The following is a 3,875-nucleotide window of genomic DNA, read 5'->3' as shown; positions in this document are numbered from 1 at the left end:
CTACTACTAAACCCTGAGATATGAGTTTTTGACTGAATTGAGTTCCAAGAACATGAAAATACATTAAAAATGCAAGTACAAACTGAGGGAACATGATACTAGGCTGAATGTATGTATGAATGACTGAAAAGCTTAAGAGGAACTATTACCTCAAGTTGGATTGGAATTGGAAGGAAAGAGGTGAGGATACTTGGATTTCATGGCTTCTTCTGCTTCCCAAGTAGCTCCATATATGGACTGAATCCCCCACAAAAAACCTTGACTGAAGCGACTTATTTATTTCTCAACCTTCTAACCCGACGGTCAATAATCTCAACTACAGAGGCTGGTTCGCCCACGCACTTCTTCAATAGTGAGATGTTGAAGATCGGATGTACTACTGCTAATTCTGCTGACAACTCTAGTTGATATGCCACCTTGCTAACCCTTTTCAAGATCTTGTAAGGGCCTACATATCTAGGACCGAGTTTCCCTTTCTTGCCAAATCTCATCACTCCCTTCATAGGTAACACTTTCAGGAAAAACCAATCATCAACTTGGAACTCTAGTTCCCTTCTCCTTACATCTGTGTAAGATTTCTGATGACTCTAGGCTGTGTTAAGTCCATCTCTAATGATTTTCACTTTCTCCATAGCATAAAAGAATGAATCTGGCCCTATCAAAGCTGCTTCACCTACTTCAAACCAACCAATAGGAGATCTACACCTAAGCCCATACAAAGCTTCATAAAGGGTCATCTGAATGCTGGATTGATAACTATTGTTATAGGTGAACTCAATAAGAGGAAGGTTATCATCCCAAATACCCTTGAAATCGATCATACAAGCCCTCAATATATCCTATAGGGTATGAATGGTACACTCTGCCTGTCCATCCGTCTATGGGTGAAATTTTGTGCTAAAGTTAACTTGAGTACCAAGACCCTTTTGAAATAACTTCCAAAATTTAGAGGTAAACTGAGGACCTGTATCTGATATAATAGACAAAGTAACCCCATGCAATCTCAAAATTTCATTAATGTAATGCTTGGCATTGTCCTCTGCCGAATCTATAGTCTTGACCGCTAAAAAAGCTAGAAGACTTAGTCATCCTATCAATTATCACCCAAATTGAGTCATGTTGCGAGTACGAGGTAACCCTTAGATGAAATCCATATTGATCACTTCCCACTTCCAAGTAGGAATATCGATCTCTTGAGTCATACCACCTGGTTTTTGATGTTCTACCTTGACTTGCTGGGAATTGGGGCACTTACTCACAAAATCTGCTATATCCCTCTTCATGTCATTCCACCAGTATACTTTTTGCAGATAACAATACATCTTAGTTGCATCTGGGTGAATAGAATATCTGGAGTTATGTACAAGGATATGCTTTCTCAACTCACCCACATCAGGAACACACAATCTACCCTGATAGCGAAGTACACCATTTCCCCCTTGGGAGGAAACCTCTATTCTCTGATTGTGGACTACACTCCTAAGTTCAAGAAAGATTGGATCACTGTCTTGCTTTTCCTTAACCTCCACTACCAAAGAACATTCTTCCCAATTCTGAACTGTTAGACAATTTTGTGATATTTTCATTAGGCGAACTCCTAAGCGAGCAAGCCTGTGAACGTCCTTCACTATCTCCTTCCTTTATTCCTCAACATAGGATTCACTACCCATATATAAGCTACTAAGAGCATCTAATACTACATTCTCCTTACCAAGATGATAATGCACACTCCTTAAGGAACTCAAGCCATCTCCTCTAGAGAAATTTCAACTCTTTTTGGGTGAACTCATACTGAAGGGTCTTATGATCAGTGAACACATCTACAAGAACACCATACATGTAGTGTCTCCATATCTTGAGTGCAAACACTACTACTTAAAGCTCGAGGTTATGTGTTGGGTAGTTCTTCTAATGAACCTTAAGCTATCTGGAGGCATAAGCTATAAACTTATCTCGTTCCATATCATACACAACCTAGGCCAACTCTGGATGCATCAAAATAGACAACATACCATATGAACCCTCTGGTAGAGTTAAGAGAGGAGTTGTAGTCAATCTAATTTTTAACTCTGCAAAATTTTTCACACCATCATCTGACTGCTGAAACTTGACAATCTTATGAGTTAACCTAGTCAATGGTGAGTCTATGGATGAAAATCCTTCCACGAACCTTCTGTAATAAACTGCTAGACCTAAAAACTTCTAGTATCTATAGCAGAGGTAGGTCTAGTCCATTCTTTCACTGTTTCTATCTTCTGTGAATCTACTCAGATCCTTTCGCTAGATATAATGTGACCAAGGAAAGCAACGGATTTCAACCAAAACTCATATTTTCTAAAATTAGCGAATAACTGACAATCCTTGAGGGTCTGTAGAACAATCAAATGACTCGCATGTTTATTCTCATTCCTCGAGTAAATGAGGATATCATCAATAAAGACGATAACGAACAAGTCCAAGTACTTCTTGAACACTCTGTTCATCAACTCTATGAAAGCTGCAGGAGAATTGGTTAGTCCAAACGACATAACTACAAATTCATAACGACCATACCTAGTTCTGAAAGATGTTTTTGGAATATCACTAGCGCTGATTCTTAGCTGATGATAACCCAATCTGAGGTCTATCTTTGAGAAATGACTAGTACCCTGATGTTGGTCAAACAAATCATCAATCTTGGGGATGGGATACTTATTCTTGATTGTGACCTTGTTCAAGTGTCTATAGTCGATGCACATTCTGAGAGAACCATCTTTCTTCTTTACGAACAACACTGGTACACCCCATGATAAAACACTAGGTCTGATGAAGCCCTTATCTCGAAAGTCTTTCAATTGCTCTTTCGATTCCTTAAGCTCTGCCGGAGCCATTCTGTAAGGAGGGATAGAAATAGGTTGGGTATTTGAAAAAAGATTAATTCCAAAGTCGATTTCCCTATCGGGAGGGGCTCTGGAAAGATCTTATGGTTATACTTTTGGAAACTCACAGACTACTAGAACTGATTCAAGAGTTGGGGTTTCATAGCTAGAATCATTAACCCGATCTAGATGATACAAATAAACCTTAGAGATCATCTTTCTGGACTTAAGGTAAGAAATGAATTGACCCATAGCCTCTAAGCTTCTACCCTGCCATTCTAAGATTGGTTCATGTGGAAACTAAAGACAAACAATCCTAGTTCTACAATCAACTAACGCATAACAAAATGTAACCAATCCATGCCTAGAATTACATCGAAGTTTACCATTTCTAACTCTACAAGATTTGTTGAGATGACTTTTTGAGTGACTGTGATAGGGCAATTTCTGTATACTCGTCAAGCTATAACTAGGTCATCAACTGGAGTAGAGACTAAGAAAGGTTCAAAGAGAGTTTCTGGACTGAAACTGAATTGCGTTACTATGTAAGGAGTTACAAAGGATAGAGTAGCTCCTGGATCTAACAATGTATAAGCATCAAGTTTAAAGATTCGTACCCTAACAATAACTACATCAAGAGAACCATAGAAAATTTGATAAAAAAGTCTCATTTCTCTTTCTTCTATTTGATTTTATGTTTACCATCTTGCTGGACTAATAAAAAGAAACATTTGAGTATCTCATGATCCTAGCGAGCCTGAAGAGCATACAACCTGTTCTGACGCTGATCGCCACAATGTACCAGATGAGTTATCTTGCTGAGTCAGTCTACCTTCTAGTGCTTATGAAGTTGTTGACTAAGTTGTACCATTACCACCTCCTTGACTCTGTCTAGCAGGACAATCCCTCAACATGTGACCAGACTGACCGCACCCAAATCATCCTTCTTTTCCTGGGAGACACTCGCCCTGATGGTTCTTACCACACTTAGGGTAAGTGGGGTAAGTCTTGGTGCTT

The 3,875-nt window shown here is 39.0% G+C and overlaps 1 protein-coding gene across 1 annotated transcript; it reads right to left on the bottom strand.

The window, feature by feature from the left end:
- Positions 1 to 587: 587 nt before the first annotated feature.
- LOC138338919 (uncharacterized) lies at positions 588 to 2,870 on the bottom strand. The gene is made up of 3 exons (XM_069290004.1): positions 2,357 to 2,870; positions 1,227 to 1,558; positions 588 to 806 (listed from the first exon to the last, which is right to left on the bottom strand). The coding sequence occupies exons 1-3, from the start codon at positions 2,868 to 2,870 to the stop codon at positions 588 to 590; spliced, it is 1,065 nt and encodes a 354-aa protein (XP_069146105.1).
- Between the last annotated feature and the right edge of the window lie 1,005 nt (positions 2,871 to 3,875).

The sequence above is a fragment of the Solanum lycopersicum genome, chromosome 10 (assembly GCF_036512215.1).
Source record: "Solanum lycopersicum chromosome 10, SLM_r2.1".
NCBI lineage: Eukaryota > Viridiplantae > Streptophyta > Magnoliopsida > Solanales > Solanaceae > Solanum > Solanum lycopersicum.
This window is presented reverse-complemented; position numbering and strand designations above follow the sequence as displayed.